This window comes from Ixodes scapularis, unplaced genomic scaffold (genome assembly GCF_016920785.2).
Source record: "Ixodes scapularis isolate PalLabHiFi unplaced genomic scaffold, ASM1692078v2 PGA_scaffold1__304_contigs__length_218370807, whole genome shotgun sequence".
In the NCBI taxonomy this organism is placed as follows: domain Eukaryota; kingdom Metazoa; phylum Arthropoda; class Arachnida; order Ixodida; family Ixodidae; genus Ixodes; species Ixodes scapularis.
In genome coordinates this window covers 193525905-193544869 of record NW_024609846.1, presented here as the reverse complement: position 1 = coordinate 193544869, position 18965 = coordinate 193525905, and the positions used below count along the sequence as shown (strand labels likewise).

Below are 18965 nucleotides of genomic sequence, written 5' to 3'. Positions count from 1 at the left end.
TGGGACTGTTCCGATGTACGCTAGTGCCTTCTCGTATCCTTTGTATATCTTGGAAGCGGCACGATTCATTATCTCTTGTTATTAAGAACTCAGAACGTACTAAAAATAAATGAAGCCCAAAAGGAGGCCATGACGTCCTCTGTTTTGCTTTCCTTCTGCCCATTCTGCGTTTCGAGCTCGGAAAATGTTAAACCGACGTCAACGTCTTCTTCGATTTCTGGATAATGCCACGTGATGCACATCGGAAAGTCACAATGCGTAAAACAGACGGTGTGAACCACATATTTCCAGATATGTTTATTGTTTTTGTTTGGAGGCACAGTAAGCTTGGTGTTTTTTACAACCTGCGGGGCTGTGAGATAAATGACCGCATTACAACCTCAATTTATTATTTAGAGGAGGTGAACTGCTCCCGCAGCCCAGAATACACAAGTTGTTCGTCCCTTTACTGCAGACGGCAATCTTGAGGCTAGATACCAACCGTTTATCGAGACCAGTACATAGACGAAACGACCAACGCCTTCAGTTTACTCCAAAATTGAACACTGCTACAAAATTTCGGTTAACCGCTGCGACCATCAACGACGGCAATCACCTCACGTAAAAAAAAAAAAGCCCGGGTGGTAACAAGCTTTCAAATCAGCAATTGCAAACTTTAAAAGCAATCTTACTGAGTGGCAGCCCTCTACGCAGTAACTTAAGCGTGTTATCAAGCGGGAGGATGTTTCAGTACTGTGGGGTGCTGTTGGTGGGCCAACCAGGGCCTCCATCGCTTGTCTCCAGGTCCCGGAGGCGTGCTATAACAAAACAACTAAAATTGTGACTCAGAATTTTGAAAACTACGCTTGGATGCAGCAGGAATATCTACCAAATCTTCAGACATTTGCCAAGGTAACCTACTCGAATGAAAGCAAGGAGCCGGGAAGACTCTACAATCAGGTGCAACCCACATCTGTGGTCCTCGTGAACTTTGCGTCAGCTCAGAGAGCTACTTGATCATGCTGAGAAACAGTGTCATCGAGGCTCTTCCGATTGAAATTGAGGTTGATTTAACAGACCTTCTGGCCACACTGATAAAATAACATTCTATCTGTGTGAGGGAGACGTGAGTGTGCATTAGCTTCCAACATCGTTGCAACCTGAAGAACTAGGGCTGCTCTCAGGTACTCCTAAAACTGGTGAACTGTCCGCCACTACAGCATATCGATATGAAGACATTTAAACAAAATGAAGTGCGGAGGGAATTTTCAGCCGTTTCTCGAATATGTGCTCACCGAGATTGAGATCACGGAGGGACCTGGAGTCAGCGATGACCGGTCGCCAAGAAACAATGCAAAGCGACTGCACCAATGGGCTCATTTTGCGACTCCTGCAGTGTTGAGTACTTTAAAATACCAGGAAAACAGGCAACGCATGCAGCGCAGGGGAAGAGCAAAACCTAGCTTGGGACGAGTTTCAACGAAAAATTGTGAAAATACAAAAACCGTATGGTACGCGCTTGGCGTTGCAGCCGCACTTAAGCGAGGCGACAGACAACTGAGCGCATAAACGACTTAACGGATTGAATCAAACTAACAAAGGCTGCAAGGAACTGCAAAGAAGAAGATGGTTGCGAAAAGGAGGATCGTAAAAAAAAAAAGAAAATCGAATGACGACGAGAACTTACAGGAGCAGATTCACTTGCTAAATGTAAATAATAAACACATATTTATGTTCCTTCAAGTCTACTACGCAACAGGGCCTCCCCAAATGAGAATTAGGCGATTGGTCAAAGTCTGAAAACACAAACTGGAGACACAGAACACGATCTTCAAGATATGCTCATGCAGGATACTCATTATTTTAACCTAAATTGTAATTTTAAGGATGACATCATTGCAATGAGAAAACATGTAAATTGAGATTGTGTAAGTTCACTGTCTTGAACTAATGATATATATATGTATATGCATGCTTTCAGGAACATGTTCGTGACCTTGGCAGTTTCTGCTCTTCTGGCGCTGCAAGCGGCAGCGGAGACCCCCGAAGACGCTAGCTGTCAGTATGCGTGGGCATCTCTTGGACCGTCTGGAGGTGACCTGCACATTCATGATGGCAAGCCCGGTCAAGGAGCCGTCGCCTGGGGAACCTTCCAGAATGACATTCGCTTCAGCGGGTATGACCACTAGTTACTGCTAAATAATGGCACGATCCACTTTCTTGCTAAGTATACATTCAAACTCTCCCAAGGATTTTCCCCTGCAGTTTACATGATGCATTACATTGTTTTAAAATATTCTGGTTTTTCGGGGTTTCAAAATATGGGCGAGGTTCGTCTTCATAAGACGCTTGCAAAATCAGCAAACGAATGGGAAGTTATGCTTTTAGGAGAATAATTTTTAGGTGACCAGGAATTTTCACAGTATACCGTGATTGAAAATACTTAAGAGTTGGAGTGCATTGAGTTTTGCAAGTTTTCTCATTTAACTGATTGGAACAGAGCTGCTGATTTTTTTTTTTTTTTGGAAAATGGTTGCGGGCTTTGTGTCTCATTTGATTGCAAGAGATAACGCCATACTACCAGACCATGCTCGATGTAAACAAACCCGGCATCATCACATTTCCGGTGCCATATTACATGCAAGTGCCATTAACTGGTAGCGTCGGCTGCGTCTGGTCTTAAGCTGAAACGAAGTGTAGACCAACTCAACTCACTGACGTCACGCCACTGCGGTGGCGCTTCTGTCGGTACTGCGCACGCCCAAACGCTTTACTCCTCCCTAATTTGATTTCTGGTCACGCGCAGTGCCCACACCTGCTGTGGGCAAAGCGGGTTTGTTGGTAAACGCTGTGTTGGTAAATAGAAAGCGAAATATTTGCTATGTCTGTTCTTTAAAAGTGTCGGTCCGATAATTAACATATTTCATTTTGTTCTTTCTTTAAAGCTGGGCTTTCCTGGATCTGCAGTCGAACGCTTCGTATGCGGATGACGTCCAGGCGTACGCCTCCGGCGCGGTGGAGGCACACCTCACGCGCGACCTCATAGAAAAACATTACAACAACATGTACAGCCGCTACTGCGATGGACAGTCTGAGTACTGCGAGAGGCTTTCGAAGTTTCTGCAGGAAAACATCAAATACTCCAATGACCAGGAGCACCTTTATTATTCCACGGATCCTTATTGGCACATGGTAGGTTGCTTTAGGTTTGAAGAAATCCGCTATTGTGAGAAAGTATTACTGTTTTTAACAGAAGACAAGTTTGCATACTTCCATCAATAGGTTGGAAACAGTGATGAGTCATTTCATATCCTGTGTATACTACACTGAAGCGTGGACCCATTTTGGACTATATTTTGCCTACTAATATTTGACTAGCTAAGTGCCCTATCAAGTGATCAAACTTGTGCAGCCGAGACATGCTCCCAGAAGGGTCACTCGCGTGGAAATATGTCTACTTCAGTTTAAGACCTTTCCGTCGTCAGATTCGAACATTAGAAGCGATATTCGGTTCACTTCATTACGAGAACATTGCCCTTTCTTGGTGGTCGAGTCCATTTATCTCCATCCATTTATGAGCTTCGTCGGAAGCAATTTTCTTATTCAAGCTTGCTGAAAATCTCATATAACTTTTGAATGTGATTTGAAGTTGTTTAGAGTATTTATAGTCTTAGAACTTTAAATTTTGACTAAGAGAACGGTGTGCTCGGAAACTGGCTTTTGGATTCGGACCGCTAAGGCTATATTCGGTCGTAGTATTCGTTCGCAAATGCGCAGTTTAGTTTGCCAAAAAAAAACATTTTTTTGTTGTTGGCAATTTGCATAAAAATAGGCGAATTAGAGTATCACACCAAAGCCTAAATACTGGAAGGAATATAGCCAAAACAGGGGTCTTGAATATGATATTTATAGGCAATTTACTTTCAATGGTAGACAGAAAACATGGGCGGCGTTATATTTTACATTTAAACAAAAGACACGTGTTTGGTACACTGTCCAAATGTGGCGACATTTGTTTAACACTGTTGTAGGCACATAGCCAGGGGGCGGGGGGGCATGGGGCCCGGGCCCCCCTTCGAAATCTTGTATTTCGCTGGGGCCTCCTTTCCCCCCTCCCCCTCATACAGCATTTTTTCATGGGCGCCCCCCCCCCCCCCCCCCCGAAACAAAATCCTGGCTACGTGCCTGCACTGTTGAAGGTGAAATTTAGCCAGGGCTGCCCGTTTCTTACCCTCTGATGTTCGCCGTGTTTAACTCGGTAGTTATTGCACGACCGCTCGCCGGTACGATGTTTATCCATTTTAAAATACGCAGAGAGAAGGAGCGGTGGATTCAAGCTGCGATCTCTAGGTTCTACACCGCGAGCTTTTTAACCACGTGGCCCTATCGGCGAAACTCTAATTTGTTTTTCAATTAAAATAGCAGACTCGAAAATGTTCGGTGCCCTGTCCGTCAAGAGTTCCATATCTGTTACTTTCTGCTTTTCAAGTGTAATGTTGCAAATATGCAATCTGTATCCATATATGTACACGAATACACTTGAAACACACAAAGTAACACATGTTGAACCCTTAACAGACACTGCACCGCACATTTTTTAGTCTGCTATTTCACAGTTTTAGACATACAATTTCTAAAGCTGGAAACACTATAGCGTTTTCAGTTTGCGAAATTTTATGTAAGAAGAAACCTGCCATTTTGTTGATTAGGCTAAGGCTACAAAGTCAAATATATATGCGTCTGTTGTGTTGCTCCTCATCTTCTGAGCAACCAACATTAGTTTCGTTAGCGTGAGACTAAAAAAGAACATGATTTGTTTTAAACAAAAGAGATGTATTTGATTTAAATCAACTTTGTGCGATTTGGGTAATTTTTAATTTGATTTAAATCACTTTGACATGAAAATTGTGATTAATTATTTGTAGTTGCATTTTAAAACCTTTATTACAACATTTGAAACATTTAAAACAGATCGATAGATTAGTCCGCCCGATCACTGAAAACAACATGGAAGATAGAATGACTGCATGTTTATCAGTTCAATGTAGAACCAATTGTTGATATAAACCCTGCCACAATAGAAGAGGAGCATCTTCACTTTATATTTAATAAAAAGAAACTGTTCATTTCATTTTTTTGCTGTGTGTTCCCATTTGCTTATAATAGGAGAGTGCATGACTGGCAAAGGAAGTAGAAGGTAGAAGCGCGAAGGCTCCAATTTTTCGTAAGAGCACCACGTTTTGCTTTTGTTCAGCTTACTATAACTTTTTATTGTCTGGTGATATTTTGATATAAATGAAAACAAATGCATATAGGAAGAAATTGATGATGCAGGATCGCTAATTATAAAAAAAACATTTCTGGAATTATTTTGTGCGGAAAATATTTGCTTCAAATCATCATGGCAAAACAAATGTGATTTCAATTGCGATTTAAATTATACTGGCTTTCGCTTTTTAGCCTAGTTAGCGAAAATACGTCCGTGTTTACTTCGGTTCCACACGAACATGATTGGCTCAACGATGATAGAACACAAGCCGAAACATGAAGAAGAATTTGATGGTGCGCTTTTTATGCAGTCTCGTTGCTCGCATCAGTTCGTAGCGCCGGCTGCGTCTGGGAAGTATTCAGAGAGCAAGTCGTCTGCTTTTTGAACGGGGTTGAGGTGACGTCAGAACGACGCCGAGCTCTGATTGGCTTTGATTTGGAAGGATGTGGGTAGACGTCAATGCAAGACGCCTTAAGGTCTACCCACTATTTCTTTCTTTTCAATGAGCCAATAAGAGCTGGGCTATCTGATATCATCGCAACCGCTGTGCAAGAAGTAGACGAATTTGCGCTCCGCATAGAAGCCACGGAGTGGTAACCGAGGGTTGGCTAAGAGAGTCGATATCTTCAGACTTCAATAAGCTTCGTGACATATCTGCGCATACACGTAGACGTACGGGAGGTTCCATTTTTTTGTATATCCCTCCCCCCCAAAAAAAGAAACGGTGTAAACAAAAATTGCGTTCAAGATTAAAAAGAAAATCCAACATAAAATACCTTTTTTGTTTTGGTCTTTATTACACTACATTCGTATTTCTTCTTTTTTTTTTACCTTCCCCAGAAAGCGATCAGAACTCTAAAATGCCAAATCTTAATTACGATTATTCATTCGCGCCACCCTTTTTTATTGCTGTACTTTCCGGCCGCTTGTACAGAGCAGATGAAAACTCCGCATAACTTACAATTCTCTTCCTCTTTGCACCGGCCAGGTTCACTTACAGATGAAACAGCTGGCCGGCTTGAGCGACCACCTCGAGAACAAGGCACTGAACACGTCGAACGAGTACTTGAACGTCACGAGAGCACTGTGAGTTGTGAACACTACGGTCGCTGAGAAGATATAAACGGTAGGGCGTCTCTTAGAAAAAAAGCACGGCCTCCAGACTAAGCTCGTTGCCTTTGACCGTGCTTTTGCTGCGCGGGCTCGCTCTTGGCTCACGAGAGGCCGAAGCGTTGTCGAAGGCAGGAAGCTAGCGCTGCAGGCGGGACAGCTGAAATTTCTCCCTGCCGTTGCCATTAGGTCAGTAACAACAGGGTGAGCCAAAGGGATCGATGGCTGTTTAAAGGGACGGCATAAATCGGTTTCTAAACGTATCAAGCTGACATTTTGCATAGAGGTGGCCGACAAACGTGAATAAAGGGTATACGAATTTCACTAAACAAACTTGCCCGACTAAAAATGTTACAAGTGAAAAAAGTGAAACCGTTACCTACGGCGGGTATCTGCAAACCAAAGGTGTCTGTTGGTTTGGCGCAACAGTCAACATATGTCAGTAGCACTCCCCGAATGGAAAGGTGGCAGTCGGTAGTGAAGGCACCGAGTATATTCAGCGTCGGCTTCTGGGATGACATCACTCTTGTCGGGGGCTTGTTTTTGATGTTTCCCTCTTTGCTGATGCGTTTCACCCAGCCAAGAGGTCGCCGCCAAATCGCCGCTCGAAAACGTTGGCGTACCTCGTTCGGCCTCTGGCACTCCCCGTACCATAGAGCAACCTTCACTAGCTCGTTGGGCGCTAAACGTACAGTAAAGAGAACTTCCACCCCGAAACCGCTCAGACGATAGTTGCAAAGAAGAGAGATGCGGTAAAAAACAGAGTGCGGAGCAGACTATTCAGAAATAATTGCCGAAGTAATGAAAAACGAGGTAACAGATCTGTTTAGCTGTTCTCACTTTTTCTTTTTTTTTTTACCGCGGAGCTGTTGAAGGTTAGGTTCCCCAGGATTGTGCCCGGTACCAAATAAATATCGACGAAACACTCTGGTTGCCGCCGTCGTTCATAGATGGCGGTAGCTCTCCAGAGTGTTGTCTTTGCCGGTTGTCTGCTTGCCGCCGTCGCTCATAGATCGCGGCAACCTTTCCAGCCTTTCCTCTCTGGCTTGCCGACTTGCGGACGGCCATTACTTCATTTCCACTATAGTACAGCTTTGCTGGTCTACCTTCTTCACCCGAATAGAAAGGCTGAGAGGTTTTGTTTTTTGGTAGAATAAAATAATTGCGTGATGACAATTCGTGCGAAATAAAAGGAGGATATCGCGTCCGGCATGCGTCTGGCTCAGAAACGTTGTCTCTTATAGACCTTAGCATCGCTTGTCACCCCGGTGAAAAATGCTGAGTCGCTGAGCTGTGGACGCACGCGCAGGATTTACTATACCGCAGAGCAGAGCAACAGCGTGCGCTTAGAAGGCGTTCCACAGCGCAGCAGACAAAGATGGCAGCGCTCAGATCGCGATTTTCGCAAAGGTCTATTGCCAAGGTCGAGTGAAGCGCCGGTTGTGGCCGCCTGCTAGCCGCCTCCGATCTTACGTGCCGCCATCTGTCGGCTGTTGTGCCAATCCTGTTTGTTATTTAGCTGACGGCTACGGTGCGTAAAGATTTAAAGCTTTTAATTTCCAACTTTTTACTCGGGCAAGTTTGTTCAGTGAAATGTTTATACCTGTAATGCACGTCCTTCCGACACCTCTGCAAAATCTTAGCTCAATACGCTCATAAACAGATTTATGCGGTGCGTTCAAACAGCCGTCGATCTCTTGGACTCATTCTGTAGAGTTGCATTTTAATTTTGAACTCGAACCGCACGACCGGGCGTATACCTGGACATCATACCGGTGAGGCCACTTAAAATAATCAAATATTTCCAAATCCAACATTTCCCTCGAAGTCATAATTCTTTAACATGTATAAAGGGACCCTGCAGCGACTTCGTGACTGGTTTTTAATTTGCACTGAACTTGAGCGCACTAAACTTAGTAACTTATGAAACTTTTCTTTTCTAGAATATCGCTTTATTTTAAAAGTTATACGCTAATTAAAATGACAAAAAACAAAAAATAACCTCCTTCATGACGTTCTTGGTCGTGGCTTGAGTGGCCATGAACTAGAGGGGGGGTAGTGAGCTCAGCGAGCGCCCACGGCTGCCGCACTCCGTGTCGACGGCTCGAGAGGGCGCCACTAAATCATGTACATGATAGGCTGTGTGACGCGGGCGGCCAGGGCGCCTCGCATTGCATTTGCTGCGCGACTAAACACTAATTCAGCATGACCCCTCATTGGCCACAAATGACAGCAAACACGGGGTAAAGATGAGTTCAGAACAGGAGCCACTTCGCGCTGCCATACTGCCAAATGGTCGAACCGCAAGCCAAACCTGCTCGCCGAAGGCCTTCGGAACGCTCGGAACCGGTTGGATCCTCGAGCCCGTATACAACTGCAGCTCCGCCGCGTACATCCGGGACCTTTTTACGCTCCCGGCTCGTCGGTGCCTGATTCCACTACCCCTTTCTAGTATGCGCCGCCTTTTCCACCGCATGGTGGCGGGTATGTCGACGGGTCATTTCTTGTTTCCGTACTTTGTAAAATGCATTTGTTTCTTTTCTTACCTAAAATACTGAAAAGAAACTTCTTTCATAAATAACTGAAACGATTCGCGCCACTTCTATTTTCTATTTCGACGAAAAAGAAGCTTTTAGCGGTTCTGACCAGTGGCAAGGCCAGGACCAAAGACCTCAGATATCGCGCGCTTTCGGCACCGCGGGTCGTCCCCGTAGGTGGAGGAGGTTTCCATGTCCTCCGGTTAAAATATGACGCACAGATATTTAGCCACTCTCCATGCCCGCTGGCTTGCCCGAACCCCAAGAGACGTGGAAACCGCAAAAAAGCTAGACGCTTAAATATAATTGCACGGCCCCTTTAAGTTGACAAAACGCTTACGATATTGTTTTTTCTTTAAATGAGATGTTTATTTATACCACTAACTAAATGAGTTATTCGCCAATCTGTTGACACCAAATTGAAACGAGCCCAGATGAAGCACTTGTTGTTTCCTTGTGTACTCTATTTAGTTTTTTTGTTTTTTTTTTTTATTACAGCAAATGACTTACACGCCTAACATTTTTCCGATGACGTTGGAAGCAATGTTTAGGGCAGAAAATTCAAATGAACTCCCTGAAACCTATTTACAGTATGTGCTATCCAACGTCATTTAGAGGAAATCCAGGTGTTTACACCACCAACTGCCTAAACAACACTCAAGCACAAAAATTAATAACAGTCTTCCCTTTATTTGGATGTTTTTTTACGTAACGACCAGAATAACGGAACTGATAAGTGGTTTGAGATAACAGCTTGAAGTGATTCAGAATAAAACGAAGCCTATTCGACTCCTTGGAGTTTGAAGCGTAAAATGTGCGCATCTTGAAAATTCAGTTTCCTATTATCTTCTACTTGAGCACACCTTCAGTGAAAGCTTATGCGCATTATGTTTTGCTTCTTTTTAAAGTATTGTGATTGTTCAGAAAGTTAAGAAGTGAGCAAACCTAAGTCTACATATTACCGGTCACTGACGACCACGCATACAATATGTATATATATATATATATATATTGTTTTTCATTCATGTCAATGAAGTTCAACAGGCGGTTGAAAAACAAGCACTGTGTTGTTTTCTTAAATTATCAAGCTGTACAGTCACTGAAAACTTCAGAAATATGAGGCGTGGCGACTGCCGGTCACCTTATCACCCTCGCATCACCCTCGCGCATCCAATCAGATTACTCCGTTATGTTATCAGAAGGCCGGAGGACCAATTACAAAGTTAGACTTAACCTTACACTAAGTTAAGGTAGGATATGTGCAATGAAAAAAAACGTAAGCTTTCTAGAGCATGCAGTACTGACACTATACAAGGGAGGATGTTAAACACCCTTTGTTTAACCCTTTAGGTGTCGGATTTCTTTCGGCCTGATGCTCCCCCTGTGCCGGGCTTTTTTTTTCACTGCACGAACAAATTTATGTTTAGTTAAAGAATACGTACAATATTACGTACGTATGGTTATCTAAAGAATACGTATAAGGCTACCTTTCTTCATGTGTGCCATTAGCATTGTCACCGCCAGAAACATGTACACGTCATTTGCGGTGACATTCTTCCATTCTTGCAGGCGCGACTGCTCAGACGGCGTACACAAAGCGATCACTTGTCAGTTATAAATGTTTGTCTGGGCAACAATTACACCCACAACATCTGGGAGAAACAGGACCTCAAATTACTCAGGCTCACTTGAGGTTTTCGTGATGCCCGAGGTACGAACTCCGCAAGACGACGAGTCAAAACTGTGAAGGATTGAAGCGAAATCACCTGTAGTGTACTTCTAGCCAGTGTCGTAGAGTTCTTTTTTTTCTTTTTGAGTAGCGTCTCAGGTGGCGTCGAGTCGTCGTTGCTTTCGTCACTCTCTAAAGTACACTCGGTTTCACTGTCATCACCTTCTGAATTCATTACAAGTTGCTGTATTTCGGCATCCGTCAAGGAGCGCCAAGTCGAAGCCCATGCGTTCGCCATCGGAAAATAATGTTGACGCGGAAACGCATATGAATGTCGCCTTTATAAAAATCTAGACCTGCCATCAAGAGGTGAAACCACCACTCACAACATTGATTCAATTGGTTGTCCATAGATGGCGCTTCCTGTTCAGAAGAATATTGTCAGCCCTAGTTTAGCCGGGAGAGGCCGGGAGTATATTGAAAACCCGAAACGAGTATACTCGGGCGAAGCAGAGAGGGTGCAGGGAAGAGCGCCCGAGTATATTCGGGCGCGGCACTCAAAGGGTGTTTGGATATTTCATTTCACCAAAGAACAAATGCTTTGTAAAGTTTCTCACATAGTAGACGTTTTATAATGTCCCAAGTGGAACTAATTCTTTTCTTCTCGGTACATTGCATTAACATATTTGTTGCCAAATCTCTGTAGCAGATAGATATTAGAGTTTTTCGTCGTTTTGCGAGTCTACAGACCGAATAATTATCAGAAACTTTCAGGTACCTGAACCTCGATGGAGACTTGATGGACCTGGAAGCATATCTGAGGAGAGTGGGAGACGAGAACAGCATCTTCCAGACAAATGCCTGCTCAGTGCTCATCAAAGTGCTGCCGGACAACGAAGACATCCTTTTTGCTCACAACACGTGGTTTTTGTACCGAAGCATGCTCAGGATAGAAAAGAAATACACGTTTCCCTGGCACGTCACATCGGAGTCAAGTAAGTAATACGGCCCTCTTACGAGCTTCATACTTATTCCCCGTTATGCTCACCTGTTTGAAAATTGTGGCTTTTTAAGTTTACTGCTTTCGCTACTGGGCGACTGGAGCTTGGGATGCATCTTTTAACTGACGCTCAACTACGAAAGGCTGTTAGAGTTTCAGAAGAATTAAGTTAACTTGTGAATATTTGTACGAAGAGTGTTTGATTCTTGCATTATGTATGAAAGGAGGAATTAAAGCAATGATCTAACGAAGAGAAAGAAAAAAATACAAGATGATGTTTGGAACTAGTGAACATAGTAAATAATTAATATATAAATTTGCAGTCGTGTGTTCGTGCGAAGCGACACCGTCAGACGCCCACTACAGTGCCCCGTACGATGGACCTTATCCGGTGCTTAAACGAAATGAAAAGACATTCACCCTGGCCATCAGAGGTCGCAAGGAAGTCGTATCGTTAGACCGTATCAAGCCAGCCATCTACCCAACACCTCCTTACAAGACATTTCAGGAAAGGTTTTTGCTACACTTGCTGCAACACCGTCAACACCGCTCGTCTCACCGACCTCCTTGCTAGGGGGGAACCTTGTAGCGACTGGCAACAAGGCGCGGAAGAAAAAGACCGAGGCGCGTGAAAGGCGGCTCGCGGTTCGAGCTGCTGGTTTGACGAACTCCAGCACCCGCTGGCGCAGTTACAAACGCCTCAGATTTCTTATTATGTAAATATTGTAAAACAAATTAGTTGAAGGATCGTAACCCCTTCAATGATTACTAAAAAAAACGAGTCTTATGTATACGGTTAGGCACCGTGTATAGCCCACCCTATTGGGTGCCTAAATTATGCGCTGTAGATAAGAAATTTAGCTAGTGCAAAATTTAGCCTGGGGGAATCACGTGTGTCACCCATTGACTATTATACAAAAACACACCTGTACAATGTTCATGCAGATTGAAACGGGCAGGAGCCGGGGTTGAACCCAGGATTCAAGGGAAAATTACTATTTACATAGCTAAATAGGCCCTAAGAGCTTGATCGTTATACAGGGCTCCATCTCGTGAATTCGTTTAAATAATATGATAAAAATAGAGGAGGCTATAGCTGCGATGAAGTAATAGTATACTTATAAAGCACGAATAAGGAATGTTTTATTTACTCTGGTTTGTGAGGTCACTGCTGTTCATGATCAGCGTCAATAGCCTACTCTTGATTCGCCATTAAATATATTTTTCTCATCCCCAATCAATATGTGTCGGGCTGCAGTCCCAGGAGCACTGGTTACATGGTTGCAGTGAGCATTGGTACTCTTGGGCTTTTTCAAGAAGATAATAATTTTCTTTCGGCCAGCATAAATAAACTCCGAACTGGCTTATCAAGAACACAAAACTGTGAATAACGTTGAAGTTGCCGTGACTACTTGTCACTCGACGATTGTTGATGACTGAAATGACACGGTGACTTCTTCGGTGTTCACATATCTGTACACGAGCGACATGTTTCCCAGACAGGCGGAAGCCAGGCTTTCATAAAACCGCCAATTTTATGTAGGGCGCTACACGACACCATTTCTAGGGATGTTCACGTGTACACTCGAGTATGTACAAGTTGAGCGCGGTCAAATTTTGCAAACAAACAAGTTTATTGGTCAAGCAACTGAAAGTCGACGTGTTGGTTCTCCTTTGCTGTAGCTTGGGTATTAAAGATTCATATTCTCACATGCGTAGAACTGTGTAATTTAGGTAGGTTTCCGCTCAGGCAACGTGACCTCGCTTGCAGGTGCGGCTGGACATGGGTAGATCAGGTGGCAGCACCTTACAATTCTTGGAGTAAAAATATGATGCTGGGCGCCTAAACATATATTTCTAAAAAAAAAAAAGAAGAGTGGAATGGGTTATTCAAAAATAATCGTCTAGATTAGACAAAGGAACTCGCCAATTGATAAAGTTACAGGATATGCCAGTTCCTCACTTCATCTCAAATTTGTAGGAAATCGAATCGCTGCGAACTTCGACAAAAAGTAAACGAATCCCCCCCTCACCCCCAAGAAAAAACATCTAAAAGGACTGTGGTCATTCTTCGCTATTGACGACCGTCAAATAAGCAGAAAAAATGGCTGCGACTTTACACTCTAATTTCAGAATACAATAAATATATAACATTTATGTTTCCTTCTTTTAAATTTGTTTAGCAAACATTTAGCGTCACGAAATGTTAGAGTATCAAGTTGTGGTGTCACGTGATGTAACATCCACGGGGATTGAGTGCGGAGATCGGTGGCCCTCCCTCGACCGATGCGTATAAATAACAATATTCAGTCTTTGAGTCTTGTGCTGTATAAGTACCGAACTCTTTGGAAAACATGCTTGACAAAGCCTCGTGCATATTTCTATATTCTCGCCGATGAGCACCTGGCCAGCGTTTCAGCGGCAATCACAAAAACGCTCCGCCGCGAATAGTTTGCGCTCCGCGGTCGGACGAGAAAAAAGAGAAACACATTAAAAATGCCGAAGTTTAATTCATTTCTCCGCGCTGTGGGAAATATGCCATAAATTGGTAGGGGCACGACCGGTCCCACTCTTCTAGTTGATAACACATGCTTAGCCACGCAGGATCACAAAACATTTTGTTTCTTTTTCCTCTTACCTTGTTTCCTGTGTTGCTCCAGACGGTTTTTGTAGCATATTCTGGCGGAGGATTTGGCTGTCCGGTTTGGAATTGTTTTGTGCCGAAATCTAGAGCTCAAATGTAACGACTTTATTGTTTACGGTTAATTCATAAAAATAGTATCCCCTTTTACAGTTACGTGTACTTTTTCACTAAACATTCACGCGTTACAGTTACAAGTTACGGCCAAAAGGGAGTAGTTATCATCGTCGCGTTATTATAGCAACAATACTTTGTTTCAACTTAAGTCCAGACGCAGCAGACGCTACGGGCTGATGGTACCAATCAGACAGCATCAAAAGCGCACCATCATGCTCGTCGTCATGTTTCTGTGCGTGGTCTATCATCGCTGAACCAATCATAAACAGTTAAGGCCTCCGACTTCCGCTTTTGACGTTGTTCGATTGGTCCCATTCACTCGTAGCGTCTGCTGCCTTTGGACTTAAGTTGAAACGAAGTATAGTTACTGCCTAAAATTACACCTGGGCAGTTGGAAACTTCAAAGCAGCATGACCACTCTCCCATATCCCGTCATTTGACAACGAACAAAACATATTTTGAGGGTCTCAGGCTGAGAGAATTTTAGACATGTTTAACTGAAGAGCGAGCTATGTTAAATGCGGCCATGAAACATGTCAAGAAGGCGGAACTTAATTGTTTCTAAATTTTCATGGAGATAGACCCGTTTCAAGAGTGAGCGCCATCTAGAAGCGGCTGCGACAATTACTGCAAATCCGCCATTGTTGGGACGCGCACGCCCTCTAAAGGACGATTCCTACACTTGCGTCGAGTCCGCCTGAGTGCGACTGCAACGACTTGCGACGCACGGGTTGCTATGGCAACAGCTGCTACGGCTCCAACAAAACTGTTTTTACCTCGTTTTGTTGGAGCCGACCCTGCTGTTGCTATGATGAACCGTGCGTTGCAAGCCGTTGCAGTTGCACTCGGGCGGACTTACGCAAGGATGTGAAGCGCCCTTGAACATGTGTTAGACGCAAGGACTGAGTTAGCTATCGCCGTGAACTCGGCCCAGCTCGTTTTCCGAACGAGTGATGCGTTAGCGCTCGGAAAAGGCTCGGAACAAGTCACACGCTTTATGCCCTAGAAAGTGCGACAGCCAATGCTGCTTGAGGGGGTATGGAACACGGTATCTTAAGAAAAGGAATAAAATATTCGATATTTCGGTGATGCAAGCGTACAAACATTCTACACTACATCCACCAATCATTTCAACTGCACGAAGCGGCTGATAAGAGCATGTTGTTCTTTATGTTTCTGCTTAATAATCATAGCCGCATGAGGAACGTTCGCACGTTTACCACCATGGGTCATAATAACATATCTTTCAAACAAATTTAATGGTGTGTCGAGATTTTCTCACGTGATTGAACGCCACGAAGATAAGAAGGCCTTAGTGCTGAATTTTGCACGTCACTAAAGGAGGCCACTGATGTGCGCAACTTTGACACGAATGCGACGTCAGCCTTCGGGGAAGGCTCGTGTTCTCAATGACTGAACACCAGTACCAGCCGGCCGATGAAGCAGCTCCAATCTGTGCCCGATAGTAGCCTTATTTGTAGCCTAGAAAAATTCAGCACTAAAGCTTTTTTAACCGGAAAGTGTTGCCTGATTCCGCATTCTTCGGAAACGGTTTCATGGCGAGCTAACCCCACGCCTTTTCGTTGATTAAGCCTGATTCCGTCATTCATACTGACCCTTTCGTTGTATATCAATAAATTACTTTCGGCTTCTTTCTAATTCATGGCCCAGGCCTATAATAATAAAAAAAATATAATTCTGATTTTAAGCTGTATTGGAAATCGTGATGTTAACGCTCAGATTTGACACATGTTAGTTTTTTCGTTTTCTTAGGTGTTTTATAACTTCTTATTCTCTCTGGCACGAGTAGCATGCTGATTAAGACATGCCATGTATTCTTACCTCGTTGCTTTCTTCAGGCGAAATTATTCCTGGTCACACCATCAGTATGCCTTCATACCCTGGGAAGTTGCTCTCACTTGACGATTTCTATATCGCTTCAACTGGCTTGGTAAGTACGATTTCAAAGAACATTAGTTGTTGTTTTATCGAAGAAACAGCGATTTATATTTTGCTTATTATTTGCCTGGTAAATATTTTGGAGATGAAGAAGGCCAATGTACCCTCTAAGCATATCGGCTAAATTAATTATTCCATTAAGAATGCGGAGTGGTTTTCATGTACACCATGACAACACAATTGAAGCAAGTTTTGTCAAGTCTAATAAATGATACGTACGCCGTACCTTGTTTTTAATTAAGCCAGCAAATACCATATTTTGATCTTAACATTTAGCACAGTGTTTGGGCGTCTAGCTCATGAACAAAACGGGCGCCCCAGAACTCAGTTCCCAGTTCCACAGACGCCTCTTCTTCTTTCCTATCTTTTTTTTTTTCATTTTCCTTGTTCGTTACACTCGCCTCTCCCCGTTCCGATTTCGTCCCGGGAGGTTTCAAGATAGTCATTACGTGTGAAGTTCCAGATGTCTTGAATGGGCTGTCAAGGTGCGGCGTCGCCCTCGCTGAGGCAAGATGTCGAGGTTTTCGATATCGTACGTCACAGGTCCGAATTGCCCGCTGGTCTAGAAATGTCCGCAGCATCAGGGTAAAAGTTTTCTGAGTGCTTTGGACTTCTCACGTGCTTACAAAAAAGCACAACATCACCTGGTGGAAATGGCGGCTATAAAGTATATCTGTTGTGACGCTCGAAAAATTTTGATTGCTTATGTAAATTGCCAGCCGAGCAAGTTATCTTGCTTCACTTAGTCTTGCAGCGAAGTTTCGTACTATCGCGCCCGACGGGTCCGCGCAGCGCCCATCGCTGATTTCTGCAAAGGTGTCGGGAGTCTTCCGCAAGCTAGCTCAAATGGAGATTTGGCAGTCACTTCTTGTTGTGGAGTATTCAACGCGAACGCCGTTGTATCATTGAACTTGTTCGAGCTCTTTGAGTTGTGTTAACGAACGCAGCTAATACATCTCCTAGGCCGCGGTAGGTACGCTCCACGAGCTCATTTCCTCTAGAAAATGAGGAAATGAGGTGAAGCAGACGCATGTTGAACTCGCAGTCTTGCAAAGCACAGCCTAAAGTACGGGACATAGCTGACGTTCCCCTGTCAGACATTAGAAGACGATGTGTGCCATGCCTGAGTACAAGGTGTTTGTTGATAAAGGGAACGAGATGCAGAGCTGAAGTATCGGGGACTACCTCCACTTCGACCCACTTCGTCAGGTAGTCCGTTGCTACAATGACGTACTTAATTCCATAATAGGATTTTGAAAACGGCACCAGGTTATCAATTCCAACAACTTCAAACGACGGGCTTTCTGAAGGAGGTATCTGCTGTAGCTCGAACTTCGCCAGGTAAAGTGGTGTTTTCCGGAGTTGGCATGTTGCGCATGACGCGACGTACTGTCAGACGTTCGTCCTGAGGTGCGGCCGCCAAAATCTCTTGGCAACTTTGTTGAGTATCCGGTATCGCCTGAGATGATCCGCAGTTGAAGCACCATGGCACATCTGAAGAACGTTCTAGCGCATTTTAGGGGGAACGATGGGGAGCCGCGGTCCTGAAGGATGTGCTTCATGACACAGTAGACCTTCCCGAAGCTGTTGTGCACTCGCCGTAAACAACATTTGTAACTTGCACTCGCAAACGTCGTAAGGGAAGTTCTCAAAGTCGCGGTCGCGTTCACTTCGTTAGAGAGTAACTGGAATACATCGAATGTGTCATATTTGCCCCACTTGAGCAGACTGCAAATCTGCGGGCGCGAGCACTGGAGCAACTCCCGCGTCTGGGGTGCCGTGAGAGCAAGTGTGCGGCTTGGTGCTGCTTCAAACTTCCATGAACGATCGAAAAGTCAAACTTTTGCAGTTGCAATGCTCACCAAGTCAATTTCGACGTAAGATCTCTCTTTGATTGAAGCCAACGGAGATGATAGTTATCTGTCATGGCTGTAAAATGCTTTCCGTAAGTGTATGGACGGATATATTATACTGCCCAAACAACTGCTTGGCATTTGAGTTCTGAAGAGCGGAATCAAATTTCTGGTCCGCTGAGTTTGTGGCTCGCGTATATGACGGGATGTTTTACTCCTGCCCTGTCCCTCTGGTGAATAACAGCGCCAAGGCCTTCGCCACTGTCATCAGTGTGACTGATTGTTGGTGTTTTTTGTTTTTTTTTGAAAATTGAATCAGAGTTCGTGATTCAAGTAGTGCTCTTTTGATAACAGGAAAATAAGTTTTACTTGCACACCACTGACTCGTGTTGCCTTTTTTAAGAAGCTCAGACAGAGTAGCAGCTCTATGAGAAATTCCTTACAAATTGGCGAAAGTAAGACACAAAGCTTGAAAAGTTATTGAACTGCTTCGAGGTAGTGGGCTCACGAATATTGGCTAGCGCTGCCAGCTTGGTTGGATCCGGGCGAATATCTTTTTTGTTGAAATGTCCAAAGTAAACGCCTTCGTCGCATTTGATGAAATATTTAGGTGGTTTTGTTTGGACGGAGATACACTTTGGTGAGGGCATTCAGCACCACACGCAGGTGGTGCTGATATTCTTCAAAGGCGTCAGCTTTTACAATGACATCTTGAGGAGAAGCTAACGCCATCGTCCACTTCAGGTGTCCAAGCCCCCACTCCATGAGGCTTTGGAAGGTCGCTGGTGCATTGCACAGTTCGAATGAAAGGCGGTTAAACTGGAACAATCC

At 44.1% G+C, this 18965-nt stretch overlaps 1 protein-coding gene across 2 annotated transcripts in view; it reads left to right on the top strand.

The window, feature by feature from the left end:
* The window catches only part of LOC8039967 (putative phospholipase B-like 2), a 62887-nt gene that overhangs the window by 25124 nt on the left and 18798 nt on the right, over positions 1–18965 (top strand). For both annotated transcript variants that reach the window (XM_040213565.3, XM_040213570.3), the window contains exons 2-6: positions 1961–2155; positions 2925–3171; positions 6237–6334; positions 11339–11559; positions 16182–16273. In XM_040213565.3, the coding sequence (XP_040069499.1) occupies positions 1961–2155; positions 2925–3171; positions 6237–6334; positions 11339–11559; positions 16182–16273 (853 nt within the window). The remainder of the gene's footprint in view (positions 1–1960; positions 2156–2924; positions 3172–6236; positions 6335–11338; positions 11560–16181; positions 16274–18965) is intronic.